Raw genomic sequence first — 18,429 nt, forward strand, 5'->3', positions numbered from 1 at the left:
CACATGAAAGGCCAGGAAACGCAGACAGAGAGTCTTCAGGTCACGGCAGATGCATGAGCAGCAGGCAGACTCTTGGACAAATCTGAAAGGGAAGCACGCGCAAGGCCCAGGCACCACCAGCCTGTACCCAACCAATATAGGATATGGTGGGGTCATAGGCCAGAGGTAAGAGGTAAAGGGGGTATGGTTTGGTGGTGGGGAGGGGAGAAAATGTCTATTTTGCGGTTCCTGCCCAAGCCCTTTTGGGAGGTACGTCCTGCTGGGATGATAGACCACCCAAAAGAGGCAAGTTTGAGGGGAAACCGTTGGATGCATGCTCTGAGAGTAGAGAGAGAGCATTAATACCGTGGCAGGAAGAAATGTTACGGTATACAGAGGAACAAAACAAACCTGCCTTTGTCTGGTAAGGGTGGATGTCGCACAGTCCTGGTGGTCGGTAAGTACGCCCAAACCAGACAAAAGCGGTTAAGGGGCAAAACGGTAAAACACTAGCCACAGCAGGCGCTATAAAAAGGCTCTTGCCGTGCCCTGTAAAAGGGATCGAAAAAACAGAGCATATTTTCGGGAGTGAAAAGAAAAAACAGAGCAAGAAGAAAAGTAAAAAAAAGATAAGAAAGAAAACAAAGAAGAAAAGAAATGAAACTAAGGAAAAATGAGAGTTAGTTCAATGGGCATGCACCAATAGATCGGTTTCCCTCTCTCCCCCTTCAAATCTTACTTTCTTCCAAAACGTAAATAAGGACTCTTTCTTTTTGGGCAATAACCATTAAGGTCTGACTCCCTCAAAGCCATTAATTCTCACGACAGGATCTTTTTCCTGGGAGATTATTTGCATTGAGAAGAAGCGTTCTCTCCTCTTTGGCTTTGCTGCGGCAGACTAAGCTTAAAACTTGATTTATGCTTATTTGATTAGCTAATATTATTTTCTTCATTTTCTCTGAGATTGACATCAATATGACTGTAACCATGCTTTATTAGTAAGGAGTACATAATCATTTATTTAAATAGTCAGAATACTTTGTTTTAGTTATTATTATATCTGTCTGTCGTAACTCGTCTGTAACAGTTCTGCTTGCCGTAAGTTTGCTCCTGGCAAACAAGGCATAAGTTTGTGCACAAACCGGCCCAAGTTGAGTTACAATTGGACCGGCCCCAGCTCCCTTACTTAGAAACACTAGGACCCATCACCGCAAGAGGCAGCCCAACCCATTACCGCAGGAGGCAGCCCAATACACCTTATACAAAAAAGGCCCCCACAACTTAAAAGGTAAAATATATGATTTGGTCATTAAATGGACAGGTTTTTAATTAATTAATATAATTTGGTATCTCCCCAAGCACCAAGAGGATGGGGGGTATTAAGTTCAAACTGTCGGGACAACATATTGGTAAAGAGCAGCCGGTGAAGAACCCAAACTGTGCGCTACAGTATGAAAAGAGGTTGACTGAAGGGCTAATAAATAATAATACAAGAAAAGAGCTATATAAAATTTCTTTTAAATAAGAAGTCAAATATAAGATTTTTTTGCTTGTCAAATATTAAAAAACATCCCGCAACTCATAGACGAATCCAATCCAAACACAATTGTTACTTATTTGTTAACATATTTGGGTGGAAGGATCAGAATGACTCATTTTGACAAAATGAGCTAAATTTACAAAAATACAAAACAACACTGACCCTCAGCTTTGCTAGAATGAAATGATAGGCATGCGGCATGCCACATTTGAGTATTTAGAACATGACCGATCGCCTCATTTCTTTTATCAAGTACAAAGTTTTTCAAATCAATAACCAAGTTATATGTAAATGCTCTGGTTTAACAAGGGGGTACACTTCCCATAAGCCATGCCTCCGCTTTACACAAGCCTATTTGCTAGATTTTGTATGAAATGTCTAATTTCAAAAGCGTCAGTGCCTGTCTTTGTGATGACACCCTGCTCAGAGAATACAAGCTCATCAAACAGATGTACAACCAACTCAGTTAATCTTTCTCTACATTCACAAAAATGCATGTCTTAGAGAGAGAGAGAGAGAGAGAGAAGAGAGACCTTTTCTGTAACGATGCCAGTTATCAGATTAGCAGGGGTGACATCAAAAGCTGGGTTCCAGACAGAGATTCCAGATGCAGCAACTTGTTCCCCAAGTCCCCCACGCGTGTGTGTCAATTCCATTGGGGATCTTTCCTCTATAACAATCTCTTTTCCAGAAGAAAGGGATAAATCTATGGATGTCAAAGGTGCAGCCACATAAAATGGAATGTTATGATACATTGCACACAATGCAAGACTGTAAGTTCCAATCTTGTTAGCGGTATCACCTGCAATTAGATTAAAACACATCAGTTGAACATACTCCAAGAAGCAAAAGACAAAAACTAGTTGAATGATTGACTGCATTGAATCACCATTTGCAGCCACACGATCAGCTCCAACAATAACAGCATCTACTCGACCTTCTTTCATCAATGCAGCTGCAGCCGAATCTGCTACAAGAGTAGCAGGTATTTTATCATGCACCAGCTCAAAAGCTGTGAGTCTGGATCCCTGCAGATGGCGAAAGAAGTAAACATTCGAACAATGGAATTCAACATACAAGGGGAAAAAATGCACCATAAGTAGGCGGGTTGATAAATTCAACTCTATATCACAATAACCTGCCTTTTATCACGGACCAATTTTCTACAACAAACCTTTCATTGCTATCATAAGTTCAGACACAAGAAAATTCCAAACAAATACTTTGACACAACTCAGTTTGCAACTTTGCACCAACCACTTCAAAAATCCCTCCCCCACATTCACTCTATGCAGAAATAGTTCACCCTCTTTTTGTCGAATGGACTTCTCTTTTTCATAGGCAACAAGAAATCTTCACTGCTTGTGGGCTTTACTTAGTGTTTAATTGTTAAGTAGAGTTATGTTTTTTTCAGCTAATCTGTCCGTTAAACAGTTGTATCTATCAACATGTATGGTCTTGGACCATCAAAAAATACTTTTTAAGTCATTTATACCCCCATTTCTAGTTTCTTAAAATTGAAAAGCAAAACCACCGTTTGTCTGAATGAAACATATCCCTGCACTAGTAGACAAACCAGTCAAACTCTGCATAATCATCATGTATAAAAATTCTTTCCATCCTCAAAAGCATTTCTCTAGGATGTTAAATTTTTTTTTTTTTTAAAAGGATGTTAAAAAGTTCCTTTTATATGTTCCTTCATTTTCATTTTTCAATCATCTAAAGGATTCTAAATCCACAAGGACCACAACTTCACCTTCCAACCCATTCTTATAAGGGGAAGGAAGATCGAATGCTGAAGGCAAAACATTGGCAGTTCTATTTACATCTTCCATAACATAACCAAGTGAAGATTAATTAGTTGTGTTCACATTCACAATATTCTGATTTTGATAACCACAGCCTTCATATAGAGGGGGCACAAATCTATGCATTTCAAGCATCCAAGCTATTCTGTGATTGCCAACCTCAGTTGTCATACAGAACATGAGCAATAACATGTTTTTGATTGTTTGCATCAATCCAGGTCTTGTTGTTTGCATCAATCGAGGATTGTTTGGTTGGAACTGCAAGATAGACATCCCTGGTTTCTGATGATGTGTCACTAAACAATTACCTGATCAATCTAAGTTTACGCCACATTGTGGTAAGAAGCTTCTCCTCTACCTAATTTTATCATCAGATAATGGAAATAATCCATAATTTACAAATATATAATTATCCAAGTCACCACACTTCCAGAGATTTTGAAGAACTAATTTCAACATTCCAATAGTGTAATTCTTTCAAAAGCAGATTCTTTTGGCAAGTTTGTGAATGCTTATACAGATGAAAGGGTCCTGCAGGGAATGCTAATGAAGATTATAAAGTATAATCATTTTCAAACTAAACAATCACCTGATTGAATGGACGGGTTTCAGTGCAGTAGGCCCTTTCTAAGAATCCTTCAGTATGAACAGCACGGATCACACCAAGGGCAGTGCCATATCCAGCTGTTGCGAGACTGGAAAAATAAAATGATACTATATAGTCAGAAAAATGTTGGACAAGGCGAGAGAGTTATTTTATTAATATGACAGAAAGAAGGGGAAGTACCTGCCCGTGTTGCAATGAGTCAAAATAGAAAGCCTCTTAGAGTCCTTCAGCAGGTGCTGAAGAACTCTCGCCCCATAAGACCCAATTGCTTTGTTTGAAGCAACATCATCCTCAAGCATAATTTTAGCAGCTTCTATATAAGCCTAAAAAATTAGTAGAAATAAAGTATCATGGAAGATTAGTAAGAAAACATTTTTCAAGGTCCAATCACAATAGCTAAGTAAACAATCAGAAACTATTTTTGGACTTTATCTACTATGTATAGCACAGTGGATATTTAGTACCCGAAAAACACTCTGGGCTTCTTTGGCGGTAGCAGCAGCATTTGATATAACTTCTTTGAGCTTTGTTGCAGCATCTGAGAGGTTCACTGCAGTTGGCCGGCTAAAGAAGCATGAAAGATGAGTATATAATCGGCTATTGCTCAATAGTTGCAAAAGCGTTTAGTTAATTACAAACTCAATAGCCTCAAGTAGACTATTTAGTTCAATAATACAGAGTACATTCAGACACAAGGAAATTGATTAATGATAATTTGAACATCTTTTTTTTTTCTTTACTACTTAAGTGAAGAAGGAGATCAGTGGATGTCATTAACAAGCTAGGCCTGAGATTCATAACAAAATACCTTGTGACAAGATATTCCAACTTCTCAATAAGAAAGGAAGCAGCATTATCAGGTGTCCCATCAAAAGCCTGTAATTTGGATACTTCAACTGCCAGGGAGAGTGCTGCTGCAATAGCAATAGCAGGTGCACCACGGACCACCATTTCCCTTATTGCAGACCTGAGAAGTTGAGCAGGACCTAGCTCACATACTTTATATTATTCTGGTCGACTGGCATAGCATGATAAAGGAAGCAACAGATATAAACAGTTCATTCAAAGAGAAATGTCAAGAAGAGAATGAACCTGCCAGATAGTGTCCTATAGAATCACATTGTTGACTTAGATTTGTTAGCCAACTTGAACTGTTAAGCAATAACAGCAAATCTCACAATTAATCACCCAATAGAAATTATGTCCTTGTTACAACCATGTAGTGGGTGATAAACGTTAGGACTTAAGCTGATCATATCCTTTTTTTTAAAGATAGGTGAGAGTATTGTTAATTGGCCTTATTATATCAAATATTAAAGGGTTTACCCGGCCATAAGCTACGTCAACTTAAGACCTACCGTATGCAAACTTAGATCACACAACCTTCCATATATCTTTTTCAACATCTATTGGGAAGGAAATGCCATATTTGAATAAATGACAAAGCTTAGGTACAGTTCCTTCAGTATTTAAATTCAATCATGTAACTTATTGGCCAACGCAGTTCCTTGTGGTATAGTAATAGTTTCCAAGACCACATGGAATATATAATTGGGACCTAAGTTAAGAATTGTTTTCAAGGTTGCATTTGCCATTGGCTTAAAAGCCAGATTTTTTTATTATTAAATTTATTTTTGTTACTATTTACGAGTCTCATTACACTTTTTTATACTATTTATAACCCTATTATACTATTTAAGCTACCTTTTAGTTTTATATACAGTACTTTCAGCAAAAAAATTTCAATTTCAATCTGTTTTTTTTTTTCTTTTGGTCTCAGCCAGCTTTTAGGATTTTTGTCACACATATAGCATAAAAGCTACCAAAAACCATATATTTTGTATTACAATATGCAAATAAGCTACAGGAAACAGCGGATCGGACAATAACAAGTAAATGAGACAAATTCAGAGGTCTCTCAAGTGTTAAAAAGAGCATTAATTAATTAATTAATTTTAAGTTTAATAAAAATAAGATGATATTATTATTACCATCCATCTGTTGCGTCCTTGATATCCAAGTAAATGACTTCCAGAGGGAGCTTTCTCTGTTCAACAACAACAACAACAAAATCAAGATTTAGCAAACTGATGGTCGCCTTTTGGTTATTATATAAGCCGAAAATGAAAACAAAACAGAAACTTAAAAAAAAAAAAAAAAAAAATTGATTTAAACTGGGAGAGATGGACCTGATCGAGTAGCTGGAGCGAACCAGAGCTGTAGCAGATAGACTGAAGAGAGTTGTTGTTGCGTTCCATGGAATACTTGCGAATTCGCACGACGACGTTTCACTCTAGTTTTTATTTATTTCTATTTCTATGCATTTGGTGGGGAATTCTGAATAAGCTCTAGTGTATTTAAAGGGGGAGATGCGATTCGGGACACTGTCCAAGTAGCGGTGATTAGACGTCACACCACAACCAGTTCGGCCAGAAACATGTTGCTTTTTTTATATATACTATAAAATATGGCCCCTTGAGGATAATTAAACTAAATAAGCGACCCAACAATTTACTACATTTTTTTTTTTTTTTTTTTTTTTTGCATTAGACAGAACCGGCCAAAAACCAGTCTAATCAGTCCGGTTCCTGGTTTAGCCCATTGAACCAGTGATTTTCGGTTTTTTTGTTTTCACTTAAGTGTTTGATCGGATTGGGCTTATTGCGCGTTTGCATTTTGAGTTCCATGTTTCCTTCTTTTTTTCTCTTTTTTTTCAGCGTATATAAACAGTAAATGCACTGTTCATGTATATAAATTTATTGTGCAGAAAACAAAGTACATTGTTCACGCACTGTTCATGGGACTCACAACCACTTTATTTAGAAAAAAAAAAAATTTTAAATAGGTTTCACGGTACTATTCACACTTTTAAAAATTATTTTTCTACAATGTTTTCAATTTTTAGTTTTCAGTTTTCAACAAAATAAGCTGTATCCAAACGGACCCTAAGTGCCCATTTGGATTGGGCTTATTGCGCGTCTGCGTTTTGAGTTTCACGTTTCCTTTTTTTTTTCTTTTTTCAACACGTATGAACAGTAACCGCATTGTTCATGCACATGGATTCACTATGCAGGAGACAAAGTACACTGTTCACGCACCGTTCACATACTGTTCATCAAACCCACAACCACTTTATGCAGAAAAAAATTAAAAAATGGGTCCTACGACACTATTCACACATTTAAAAATTATTTTGCTACAGTGTTTTTAATTTTCAGTTTTCAGCAAAATAATTTGTATCCAAACGAACCCTTATTTTTTAAAAAATATTTTCGTTTTTATAGAGAGAAGTAGATCGGATTCAAGTGGTTGGGCACTTGGTCTCAAAGTGGCTATCTTGGGTTTGACTAGGAGTTCCCTAGTTTAAGTTTAGGCACCAGCACTTTGAAAAAACTCTTTGGGCCAGCGATTTACCCCGCTATGGACCCACCTGTCGCAAACAGTGATTAGTCTCTGGTTGAAAATTTTGAGAAAATACTATGGGAAACCAAAAAAAAGGTAGATCGGATTTAAGCCCCATTCACATTCAAACCAATTGAATAATCCATTTGGTTTTTAATACAATGAAAAAAAAAAAATCTATCCAAAAATAAAAATAAAAATTCTAATCTAACTCAATCCACAAAAATCAACTCGAGGCATAGGGTTAAGTTGGTTTTTATATATTTTGTCAAGTTGGTAGGTTTGATGCACATCCTTAATTGGAAGTATAGAAAATATTTATATTTTTAACTACGGTAGAGATGATGGAAAAGTTAAAGGATAAACATATATTACTATTATGTCCTATTTTTGGATGAATAACTATTATATTTTTGTTATTAAGTGTAGAAGGGTGGAAAATTAGGCTCCTTTTGGTTGGGTGGAATTTAGGGAGGATGAGAAAAAAAAAAGGGAAAGAAAATGGAGAGGAAAAGAAATTAATTAGGGTGTTTGGTTGGGTCATGGGTGGATTTGTGGAAGAAAAATTGGTGAGGCTCGGGTGTTTTCTCCCCAGGCCCATCAAAATGTTTCTCCCTAAATTGGAGAGATATCTAGAAAAAAAAAATGCATTGCTTTTTGGACCACAATGCTCTTCTGTGCAACGAAGCCAACCAAATAGAGCCTTAGGGACAATTTTCTACTTTCCTTCCCATTACTTTTTTCCTCCTCTTTTCTCTTCAATGTGGGAGGGAAAATAAAAAAAGTGGGTCCTAATTGAAAACTTCATCCATCTTGTTTTATTTTCTCTTTTTTCACTCCAACCAAACAACAAAAAATTACATTTCCCCATTCATTTTCCTTCATGTATTTTTCATTCTTTCCCTTTTTACTCCAACCAAACATAGTGTGAGAGAAAAAGAAAAAGGGAAGACAAATGCTTAGGTTATGTTTGGTAACAGTTTTTATTTTCTATTTTCAAAAACTTGTTTTTTGGGAATATAAAGAAAAAACAATTTTCTTGTATTTTTGAACTCAAAAACATGTTTGGTTAATTGAATTAAAAAAAAAAATGCTTTTTGAAGGAAAAAAAAGAAGAAGGAAAATACTAAAATATGTTGTTACTAAGATTTGAACTCTAGTGCTAACTTATTAAATAGGACAGATACATTAAATCAGACGTGTGTTTTCATTGACTTTTGAAAACTAGAAACTGAAAACAGAATTTCGCATATTTTCAGTTTCCTTCACAAATTTAGTTTTGAGAACAATTTTTGTTTTCTGTTCATTTTAGGTTGCCAAATAAATTTTTTAGTCTCAAAAATAGAAAATTGTTTTTGAAAACAAAAAATAAGGGGAAAAAATTACCAAACATACCCTTAGTCATTCCCCTTATTTGGATGTTTTAAGAATTAAGTAAAGGACAGAGGTGAGAGGAATGGTAATATAAATTGCCAATTTTTGTTTTTGTTACTATATTATGAAAACTCACCAACTAATTCGCACCACTAGTCATGCGTCTCACATGATTTCTTTCGTCCATAAGAGCTAACGAAAAATTGTCACAAGAGTTAATTAAAGGATTAATTGAAACTTCAAGGGGTGATTTTGCAACTAACCCAAACCAAATAGGGTGTTTTTGCATTTATGCCTAAAATTAATGCATATATGTGTTTGAGTTTGAGAACTTTTTTTTTTTTTTATTTGAGAACTTAATATATTACACTTAAGGAATTGTACCTAAATGCATAGGAGTGTATATGAAACAAGTATTAGTTATTCCTCATAAGGAGAGTGCATATGTGTGTAAGTGATTCAAGCTATTTAGGAGCATCTTGAGCTCGGTTTGAAATTATTTTTTATATAATTTATGTAACAAATGAGCCAAGTTCAAATGCAAATTTACGGTTTTTTTTTTTTTTTTTTAATTTGAGAAACACACACACACACATACATATAGGGGAAGGGGGATGACATAAGAGAATATACTCACACGCCAACACCTTACTGATCTGGGATAACTCGACAACACTGAGTATATTTTCTTATTTGAGAAACACACACACACACATATATAGAGTATTAAAAAAACATAGATCAAATATAAGAATATGCTCATTAATAAGCTCATAAGTATGAGACTCGATTTAATATACACACACACATATAAATGTTTAAAATGTACTAATATAAACTTGAGATTGTATTATGTAAGTTTATAAAAAAAGTTCATAAGATTCCAAATTATTACTTATCATTCATTGATGATATAATAGTCTATTTTGTAGCAAAATTATATACAATTTTATTAGTTGAGGTGTACACTATTACAAGGCCGACTCAATGTATTATGAGGTATAAAGTGACAATTTTTAGTGAGTTTTTTAAATACTAAATAAGTAAATATCAATTAAATATTATATATTTGACTTTCTATTATATATATATAAAACTGTAATCGTTTTTTGAGATGTAAAGTTGTTAATTAAGTTTTGGATAAAATATTATTTTGGTCCCTAAATTTTACCAGAAGTTTATTTTTCATCCCTAAACTTTAAGAAGTTCATTTTTTGTCCCTAAACTATTGAAAAGTTCATATTTTGTCCTTAAACTATTAAAAATGTTTAATTTATGTCCTTAAACTTTACTAAGAGTTTGGTTTTCATCCTTAAACTATTGAAACTGTTCATTTTTCATCCTTATTTTTGTCTCTATACTATTCAAAAAACTCTTTACAAAGTTTGGGGAAGAAAAAATAACTTTTTAAAGTTTAGGGACAAAAAACAAATTTTTAATAAAGTTTAGGGACTAAAATAGTATTTTACCCTTATTGATGCTCATTTTTTGAAGCCCAATAGCAGGAAGAAGCCCAACAATATGGGCAGAGAAAAGTTAGTGGATTGATAGAAAAATCATTAAGCCTGAATGGCAAGAACAATGGTTCATAGGCCCATAAAGTAAATAAATAGGCCTTGAAAAAAGCAAATGGGCCTAAAGGAGCCTAGAGAGAAAAGTAGTAAACCCATGGGCATTATGTGATGCAGTAAAGTAAGAATGGGCCACAGCAAGCCCAGAGTAATGAAGTAAAAAAATAAGGGGTTGATGGAAAGCCCATGAGCCCCAAGGATAAAGGATAAGGTAATTGGGTTAGGGAAGCCCAAAAGAGTTAGTAAAAACCTATGAGAATGCAGAATTAGAAAATGAGCTGAGAATGCTCAAGGAAAGCAAATGGGCCAAGGATGCCTGAGAAGAAAGAAATGGGACAAAGGAGCCCACAAGCAATGTAATGGGTCAAGAAAGCCCAAAGTAGTATGAGTATAAATTCAAAAACCATACTGAGTCATTGAGAGAAGAACATGCAGCAAGCCCAAAAGAGGCCTAACAAGCACGGGTCAAAAAATACCACGGCATGAATAGCAAAGTGGTACGATAGGAATGACAACAAGATTACAGAAGGAGCAAAAAATGGGCCAAAGAGAGGAAAACCCACAATCAAGTAACGCCCAACCCTTGAAAGGAGCAAACCAATAAAGAATGGAAAATTAGAAAACAGTTCACGCCATAAGAGGTCAAGGATGAGCAGCAGAATGCACAGATGAGTCTCCAGACCATGGCAAACGCATGAGTAGCAAACAAACTTTTGACGTACACAGGTTGTGGAGCACGCGCAAGGCCCAGGCACTACCAACCTGTACCCAACCAATACAGGAGTGGTGGGTCATGGGTTAGAGGTAAAAGAGGATATGGTTTAGCGGTGGGGAGAAGGGAAAGTCTATTCTGGGATTCCTACTCAAATTCTTTTAGGGGTGATATTCTGTTAGGATGGCATACCACCTAAAAGAAGGAAGGATGAGTTGAAACCACTAGGTACAAGTCATGAGGGATAATAGGAGAGAATACCCACACTGTGGTGGATAAGAATGCCACAGTGAGCAAGCAAACAAAACAGTTGTAGTGGGCCTTTTTGGTTATATCGAGCTAGGCTGCCTCCTATGGTACTGGGCCCAAATATTTTAAGTAAGGGAGTTGAGACCAGTCTAGCTGCACTCAATTTGATCTGGCTTGTGCGCAAATTATGCCTCTTTCGCCAATAGCATGCTAACGGCAGGCAGAGCTGTTTTAGATGAGTCATGGTAGGCAGATATGATAATAATAAGACAAAAAAAAGTACTTTGACTTCTTAATTAAAGTGAATAGATAATTCCTAATCAAGAAAAGATAATCACAGTTTAACAACAATTACTTTTATAAAGAAAGTAAGGGGAATAAGTGGGTAGTATATGGGTTAATGAAAAGAAGAAAGAAATCAGATTAGATCTGATCCGCAGGACCAAAACCAGAGAGGGAAGAACGTCTCTTCTTAATGTGAATAATCTCCCAGGGAAATCCTACCGTAAAAATTAATCACTTTGAGGAAAATGGACTTGAATGGTTGGTGCACAAAAGAATTCTTTGTTTCTGGCAAAGAGTAGGACTTTGAGAAAGAGAAAGGGAATCAACCTATTGGTGTATATCTGCCGCTCTAACTCTCTATCTTTTTCTTTCCTTCTCTTCTAATATTCCCCTTTCTTATCTTTTTTTCTTTCTTCTCTTTTTCTCAATACTTGTTTTCTATTCCTTGGTTTTTCAAGTTTCTATATCGTGGTCTTGGTGTCTTGTACATGGTAAGGGCCTCTTTTTATAGTGCCTATTATGACCGAGTTTTAATATTTTAGCCCTTAACCACCTTTGTCTAGTCTGGGTGTACTTGTCGACCACCACTAGTCCGTCTGTGTGCCACTCCCCATCACCAGACAAAAGAAAACTATTTTGTTTGTTTGTCTGTTGTAGCACCCTTCCCTATTATGGTGTGGATGCCTTCTCTTTCCTTATTCCTTATGGCATGCACCTAGTAGTTCCAACTCAGCTTTTCTTCTTTTGGATGGTATGTCATTCCAGCAGGACACTTCCCCTAAAAGAGCCCGAGTAAGAACCTCATAATATGTTTTTTCCCTCTCCCCACTGCCAAACTATGCCCTCTTACCTCTAACCCATGACCTTGCTGTGTCCTGTATTGGCTGGGTACAAGGTGGTGATGTTTGGGCCTTGCGCGTGCCTCTCTTCCATGTATGTCCAAAATCTGCTTGCTGCTCATGCATTCGCCGTGGTTGGTCTGCACAATCTGCCGTCTGTTTTTTTACCATTTTTTGGTTCCCTTTTCTTTTATGGCTTACGCCACTTAGGGGCTAGACCTTGTTTCACGGTGGGCTTTGCCTTTCTTTAGCCCACCCATTTTTCTGCTACCATCTCCTGCCATACCACTCTATCATTCCTGCTACGAAATTGTTTGCCCCAATCCTATTAGGCCTTTTTGGGTCTACCGTTTATTCTTCTCCTAATGGCCCAGTACGGCCATTGGTTCTTTTATTACATCATTGGCGGGCTCCTGTGTCCCATTTGTTTTCTCTTAGGCATCCTTGACCCATTTGCTTTTCTTGGGTTTCCTTGGCCCTTTTCTTAACTTTGCATTCCAATGGGCTTTTACTAAGTTCTTTGGGCTTCCCTAGCCCAATTATATTATCTCTCATCCTTGGGGCTTATAACCCCTTACTTTTTTTACTTTCATTACTTTGATTCTGTCATGACTCATTCTCACTTTTCCACATCATATACTGCCCATGGTTGTTGACACTCCATTTTGCAACCCGCATTTAACCTCACATGGAGGTAAAAGGGTAATTTCAACTTGGAAATATGCATCTTTATTCTGGTCACTAGATCATTAATCTCATTTCACCAAAATGATCTTGATGTTGTAACAATCAAATTGACTAGTCATAAGCTCTAATCGGACCATCAGATTGAAAATTATCATTAAATCAAGTTCTAAAAACCGAGATGCACTATCACAAATTGAGTCCGACTATATGTGATTATGAATAATTGATTTCAATTGGTTATAAGTATAATCAATTTGAGAACGATGATGTGTCATAATTTGATTGGTTAGGATTACATTTTATAGTAGGGTTGCACATACCTAATTAACTAGATAGTTAAACATTAATTATTCAATTAGTAATTTGTTCAATTATCTTTTAATTAGGGTAAATTTGGAATCAATTAAGTCTGAAATGGTTGTGATTGGAGCCATTTAATGTTAATTGGGAGCTAATTTAGGATCTACTAATGTTAATTTTACTGAAATCATTTTCTAACAAATGACCTCTGCTCACCATTTTATCGATATCTCTCAGAATATTTTGAATCTGTGAATGAGGTTAATTTTTCCAGAAATTAGACATCCGAGGCTTCAATTTAAGTACAAGAACGAGATAATTTTGATCAGAATTGAGTTAAATATGATTATTCGAAGTTGGCTCTATAAGCTCTTACAGCAGCTACGGGAAAACCGAATTTTGGCTTGCTCCTCACTCTCATCAATCTTTCCATTTAATGCACTAGATTTTCACCAAGGCTAAAATGAGGTCTAGGTTCATAATTTTTTGTCAACCCTCATTAAATGGTCTTCCATTCATATTTCGTCTACCACTACTATATAAATCTCCCCCTCCTTCATTCCAAAACATACAAAAATCTCCCCTCTTCCCCTCTTTTGAGTTCTAGTGAAGTTGGGTAATCTTGTCATATCTTGGTCTTCTTGAAACTTAAGGTATTGAGTGAGACTTACTCTTCCTCTCCTAACTCTTCTTTTTCTCCACCCTTAGGACCTCTACCAAGAGTCTCCTCCTCCACAATATGGATTTTGCATGAAGGTATAATCTATTTCCCTAACATGTTTTTTTATGTTGCCATGATGAGAATTTAGGATTAAAGCATGATAGTAAATATTTAAGTTCTCTTGAATATGTTTGAATGTTCTTAAATGTTCTTATGTGTTCTTTACATGTTCTTAGTTATTCATCACATATTCATGCATAACATTAGTTTTAATCTTAAATCCACATCAAAAATATGAAAAACATTTTTGTTTCATAATTCTTTCAAATCTTTGAATCTAAAATATCATAATCCATACACATTTACTATAATTTATTTTTCAATCCAAATGAAATGATTAATAAATTGAATTAGGGTTTATCACATGCACATACTTTAAATTCAACATGCAAATTGATTGATAACATATTGGATGATGTGATATGAATGTTGGTTACCATAGTCTAGAAGACTGGTTTCACTGGGTAAGGTGGGTGCCTAACACCTTCCCACCTTATAACATAGCCTCTGAGCTTAGATTAAGGGTTAGTAGATCAAATACTTATCCATGTAATTTTCAATTTTTAGATTGTAACTAGGAAACAAAGCCATGTATTTTATCTTAAATTGTATCTAGGACCAAAGTCATGTAATTTCCTATGATCAATGTAAATTCAATTTCAAATAAATAAAATGATGAATTTTTCAATTTTGGTTTTCTTACTTATTCCAATAATTAAATAAGTGGCGACTCCATTGTAAAACCTTAATCTAAAGGGGAAAATATAATCAGTTGAACCTCCATTCTGAGAGGTAATAACACAGCTCCACCCATTCACGTGGGTTTGGCCCAACATCATAAAAATAGGCTGGGGATGCGGTCTCTCACAATGGTTTGCTTTTTTTCTCTCTTTCCGGACTCTTTTAAGCCCATTTACTTCCTCAAGACCCATTTGTTTATCTCATGGGTCTGTGATCCATTATTCCTGCCGCTTGAGCTTAATGGGTTCTCTATCCATTTACCAACTCTTTTCTGTCCGCGTTGCTAGGCTTCTCGTTTCCACTTGGATTTCCAAAATGGCTGTTAGGTTCTAAAGACTTAGGTTTTTTATGTATTTAGAACTCTAATGTGTATTGTTGGTAAATCATGATCAAAACAATATGTTTAGTCGTATTAAACTTGCTTAAAGTTGGTTTGTTTATGTAAAGTTGGAATAAGCTGATGCAGGAACCATTTAAGCTTCTCAGCCTGGTTCGATCGATCAAAGTTTAGGCTCGATCAATCGAAAATCGGGTCAGAGGCGTTTTTCTGCAGAATTCCAACTCAGCCCTAATTTGTTTAAAACGTTTAGGGTTTTCTAATTTGTTCTAAGTATAAAAGGTAAACTCTAACCACGTTTTAGTGTTGCTCATATTGCTGTTTGTGTAAATCTCTTGTGAGATCTAGAAGAACTTTCCTTTACACAAACTTAGGGTTTTCAAGGAGGAGATATTATCTACACCTTGATGATCAATTCAGTTGCTGCCATTGAAGTTTAAAGAAACACAAGCAGGTATGCTTGTATCTAGTGGTGAATCCAAGAAAGAAGGAGTCCGTGGATTCAGAACTTGCACGTGGTCATGTTAGTAAGTTCTACTGGTAGGTAGTAATAAGAAGTCGAGCATGGGGGCTTGTATGTCTTATTATATGAATTTCGATTCTTTCAAGATAGTGGATTCAGGTTTACCTTGAGGATAGCTAGGTTAAATTCTCCTCAGATTTTTACTGGTTTGGTTTCTTGGGTGATCATATCATTGTGTTATTTATCTTTCCATTACTTTGCATGATATGATTGTTTGATTATGATAACCTAGATTTGGAATTTGGACTAAGTAGTAACTTGGCTAATTACCTAGGTTAATCCAATTGTGTTTTTAAGGGGTCTAAAAACTATCATCCATCAACAACAGTCTTCTTTATCTGGTAATGGGGAGTGGCACAATTAGCACAGGTAAATGATATTGGCTGGGCAGTTGACAAACTAGTGAGTGGTCGGGAAGAACACCTTAAACTAGACAAAAATAGTTAAAGGCTAAAATGGTAAAAATCAGTTACGGTAGGCAGTATATAAAAGGTCCTTGTCGTGTACAATAACATCATCACAATAGTAGCAATCACTAGGAAAGAATCATAGTACCACCATCACCATAACACTACACGAGTAAGCACTAAGAAAGAAAGAAAAGGAGTGGGGAAATAATCAAAGTAACAAAATGAAGAAAAAAAATAGAAGAGAAATAGAGAGTGTAGAATGGTAGACATGCACCAATAGGCTAATCTCTTCTCTCCCTCTAAAAGCCTACCCTCTGTTGAGGATAAAGAACTCGTTTAGACACAAGCCATTTAGGCTCGTTCCCTCAAAGTGGATAATTTCTACATCAAGATCCTCTTGTGAGGTTACCCACGTTGAGGAAGTGGTTCCCTCCTTAACCTTAGCCCCGTAACATAACTGAACACGACAAACTGATCTTTTCCTTCTTTGATTTTATCACTTATTGCTATTGTTTCTTCTCTTGTCTTTGCAATTTTACCCATAATGTGTTTCTTATTACCATATCGGTTTTTTTTTTTTCCTTCTATTTTAATTAAAGATCTTTTACTTGCTTTGCCTAACAATAACGTATTTCTTTTATCATCATTTTATTGTATTTATCTGCCATAACTCTTCTGTAGCAGCTTCGCCTGCCATGGGCATGTGACAAAAGTTTTGACAAACGGGGCATAGTTTGTGCGCAAACTAGACCAAGGTGAGTTGCAATTGAACCGGTCCTAACTCTCTTATCCAGAACACTTAGGATCAGTGCAGCAGGAGGCAATTTAGCCCAAAATCATAAAAGGCCCACCACAACCCTTCAGTTTTTGTGTTTAGATTTTATTTGCATTTCTTTTGCTAGTTAGAAAAATTTTGTCAATGAATTGACACACTCATAATAAATTTTTTTTGGTGAAATGGTTGTTGAGGGTTCTTTTTACGTTTATTGTACCTTAGACACGCGTTTTGATGTCATTAGACAATGCTTAGTCTAGATTTTTTTTAAAAAGGAAGTTGGGCCTGGCGCTCTGTGGAATGGGCTCCCAAGTACCACTCTGTTGCTGTTAGTTTGTGTGCAAACACTGAGTCCAAGTCCAAGGAAAGACGCTGCAAAGTGGGCTTATCCATTGTTTTTGCCGCAGAAGGAACTTTTCTCTAGTTTTTGCCACAGTACTGACTTTTTTGTTGTGCGGTAAAACTTTATGTTGTGCAATAAAATCTTCTGTTGCGTAGTAAAACTTTCTGTTGTGTAGTTAAACTTTCTACTGTGTGATAAAACTTTCTGTCGTGTAGTAAAACCTTCTGCTGTGCAGTAAAACTATCTGTTGTGCAGTAAAGCTGTCTGTTGTATAGTAAAGTTTTCTGTTGTGTAGTAAAGCTTTTTGCAACGTAAATGACTACTCTTCATTTTTTTTTAACTACAGGAATACTTTTCTACTTCCTGCACATAAACAAATCTAAAACCCAAAAAAAATACACATCAAACAAATGTTAGTTTAAATGGGTTAGCATATTCTCAAATATATACACATACATATATGAGTATATATACTTATATGTATTCACATATACATATATAAAATATATATGGCAAAACATAAGCTACAATGTATATGTATATATATTTATGGCAGGATAATAATTAGTTCATGTCAAAAGTAAAACACGTAATAACAAAGAAATAAGAAAGTTTCAACAGAAAATGTTTAACTAGTATAATAGCTAACACGGTAAATATAATAAAAAAGGTGCTACAACAAGATAACTAGTACAACAAGTAAAGATACCACAGCAGGACAACAGATGCAGCAAACGTGATAAAAAAAAGCGTGCTACAACAAAATGACTAAATACAGCAGATATAAGTTATAATGAGAGAAATCAAAAATATTTACAGTCGAAATCAAATATTGAATCTTCCCATAGAATAAGTAAACCAAGAAAAAACCCAAACCCCAACTTGAACAACCTTGTCATAGGCTTTTGTCATCAAAGTTGTGCATTTTGGAGAATAAACATAAATGGCTATTGACTACTACTTTTGGGGTACTTCAAATAGTGGGTTTGCTAAGAGGGAGGGAAAAGATGGTCTATTGATGCATGTCCCTATTCCTGCCGTATTTTCTCTCTTCGTTTTACCACTTTCTTTCTTTCTTTCTTTCTCTCCGTTCTTTTACTCTTAGTTTCTTACTACTCTCTTGCCATGGGTTGTTCCCCATTTGGTATTTTCTTTTCTTGGGTCCTTCTCTCTAGGCGACTCTCTCTTTCTAAGTGCCTCCCTTAGGTCCTTCCTCTTTTCATCTA

The 18,429-nt window shown here is 35.8% G+C and overlaps 1 protein-coding gene across 2 annotated transcripts; it reads right to left on the reverse strand.

Annotated features, from left to right (window-relative positions):
- Window positions 1-1,537: 1,537 nt before the first annotated feature.
- LOC115968740 (methylthioribose-1-phosphate isomerase) lies at window positions 1,538-6,370 on the reverse strand. 2 transcript variants are annotated; one of them, XM_031088234.1, is made up of 10 exons: window positions 6,124-6,370; window positions 5,926-5,981; window positions 5,027-5,085; window positions 4,743-4,920; window positions 4,399-4,498; window positions 4,115-4,257; window positions 3,917-4,022; window positions 2,409-2,547; window positions 2,053-2,321; window positions 1,538-1,938 (listed from the first exon to the last, which is right to left on the reverse strand). In XM_031088234.1, the coding sequence occupies exons 1-10, from the start codon at window positions 6,190-6,192 to the stop codon at window positions 1,861-1,863; spliced, it is 1,197 nt and encodes a 398-aa protein (XP_030944094.1). In that variant the 5' UTR covers window positions 6,193-6,370; the 3' UTR covers window positions 1,538-1,860. The 2 variants fall into 2 exon arrangements, with proteins under 2 accessions (XP_030944094.1, XP_030944095.1); XM_031088235.1 differs by lacking the exon at window positions 5,027-5,085 and having other exon boundaries at window positions 4,743-4,901.
- Between the last annotated feature and the right edge of the window lie 12,059 nt (window positions 6,371-18,429).

Source organism: Quercus lobata, chromosome 11, assembly GCF_001633185.2.
Source record: "Quercus lobata isolate SW786 chromosome 11, ValleyOak3.0 Primary Assembly, whole genome shotgun sequence".
Taxonomy (NCBI): domain Eukaryota; kingdom Viridiplantae; phylum Streptophyta; class Magnoliopsida; order Fagales; family Fagaceae; genus Quercus; species Quercus lobata.